The sequence below is a fragment of the Saprolegnia parasitica genome, assembly GCF_000151545.1.
Source record: "Saprolegnia parasitica CBS 223.65 unplaced genomic scaffold supercont2.118, whole genome shotgun sequence".
NCBI lineage: Eukaryota > Oomycota > Saprolegniomycetes > Saprolegniales > Saprolegniaceae > Saprolegnia > Saprolegnia parasitica.
In genome coordinates, this window is record NW_012156512.1 from 118857 (window position 1) to 119636 (window position 780).

Consider the following 780-nt stretch of genomic DNA (forward strand, 5'->3'; position numbering starts at 1 on the left):
TCGCGCACGCGTCGACGTCGTCCATGGCCGCATAGACGCCCAGTAAGATCGCTGAGCGCTGCAATCCCCATCATCCTTGTGGAACTGCGTGAGCCACTGTGCAGCGCATGACATGAGCACCCCGTGCAGTTGAGACACAGACCTCCTTGTCGCTGCCACGCATGAGCACGTGGAGCTCCCTTTGCATCCCTGGTCCGAGAAAGCTCGAGATGTCCTCGATCGCCTCGTGCAGCGTCTGCACCCACGTGCGCGGCTCGGACGTCGTGTCGAGGCCCTAAAAAGGCAAAAACACTCGTGGATGATCTGCCACTTATGATGCAAAGGCAGCGCGTGCATGCGATCCGTCGCCGTCTTTGGCAGCGCGAGCCCTCGATGGCTCGGAGGAAGAGTTTTTCGATCTAAAAAAAAAGTCGTTGGGACAGCTGAACGCGACCAAAAACAAAAAAGCAAGTCACGCGGGACCAGCCTCCGCCGGGTGTGTATGCGTGGAAGCGCTGCTGCTGTCGCTGTTGTTGCCACTGGCACTGGCCTTGGCCCGGCGAAAGACGCGCGCGATCGACTTGGAGATGGTCGTCGCCTTCTTCTTGGGCTTGCTCGCGTCCTTGGCTGGCGACACGGGGGCCATGCTAGCGCTTTGAAGAGTGACTCTTCGGACGTAACCGGTTTCATGAGGAGCGAATCCGACCACGACGGTCAGCGTCCGTCGAGGGTCTTCCTGAGGTTAGGAGGTGGGAGAACAGCCATGGTCGTCCTAGATACAGCAAATATCACGAAGCCCCA

The 780-nt window shown here is 59.1% G+C and overlaps 1 protein-coding gene across 1 annotated transcript; it reads right to left on the minus strand.

The window, feature by feature from the left end:
• Positions 1 to 70: 70 nt before the first annotated feature.
• SPRG_13437 (hypothetical protein) lies at positions 71 to 625 on the minus strand (the record flags this gene model as incomplete). Its single annotated transcript, XM_012353260.1, has 3 exons — positions 71 to 84; positions 139 to 274; positions 548 to 625. 3 exons carry the CDS (start codon positions 623 to 625, stop codon positions 71 to 73), a joined length of 228 nt encoding a protein of 75 aa, XP_012208650.1.
• Positions 626 to 780: the final 155 nt, after the last annotated feature.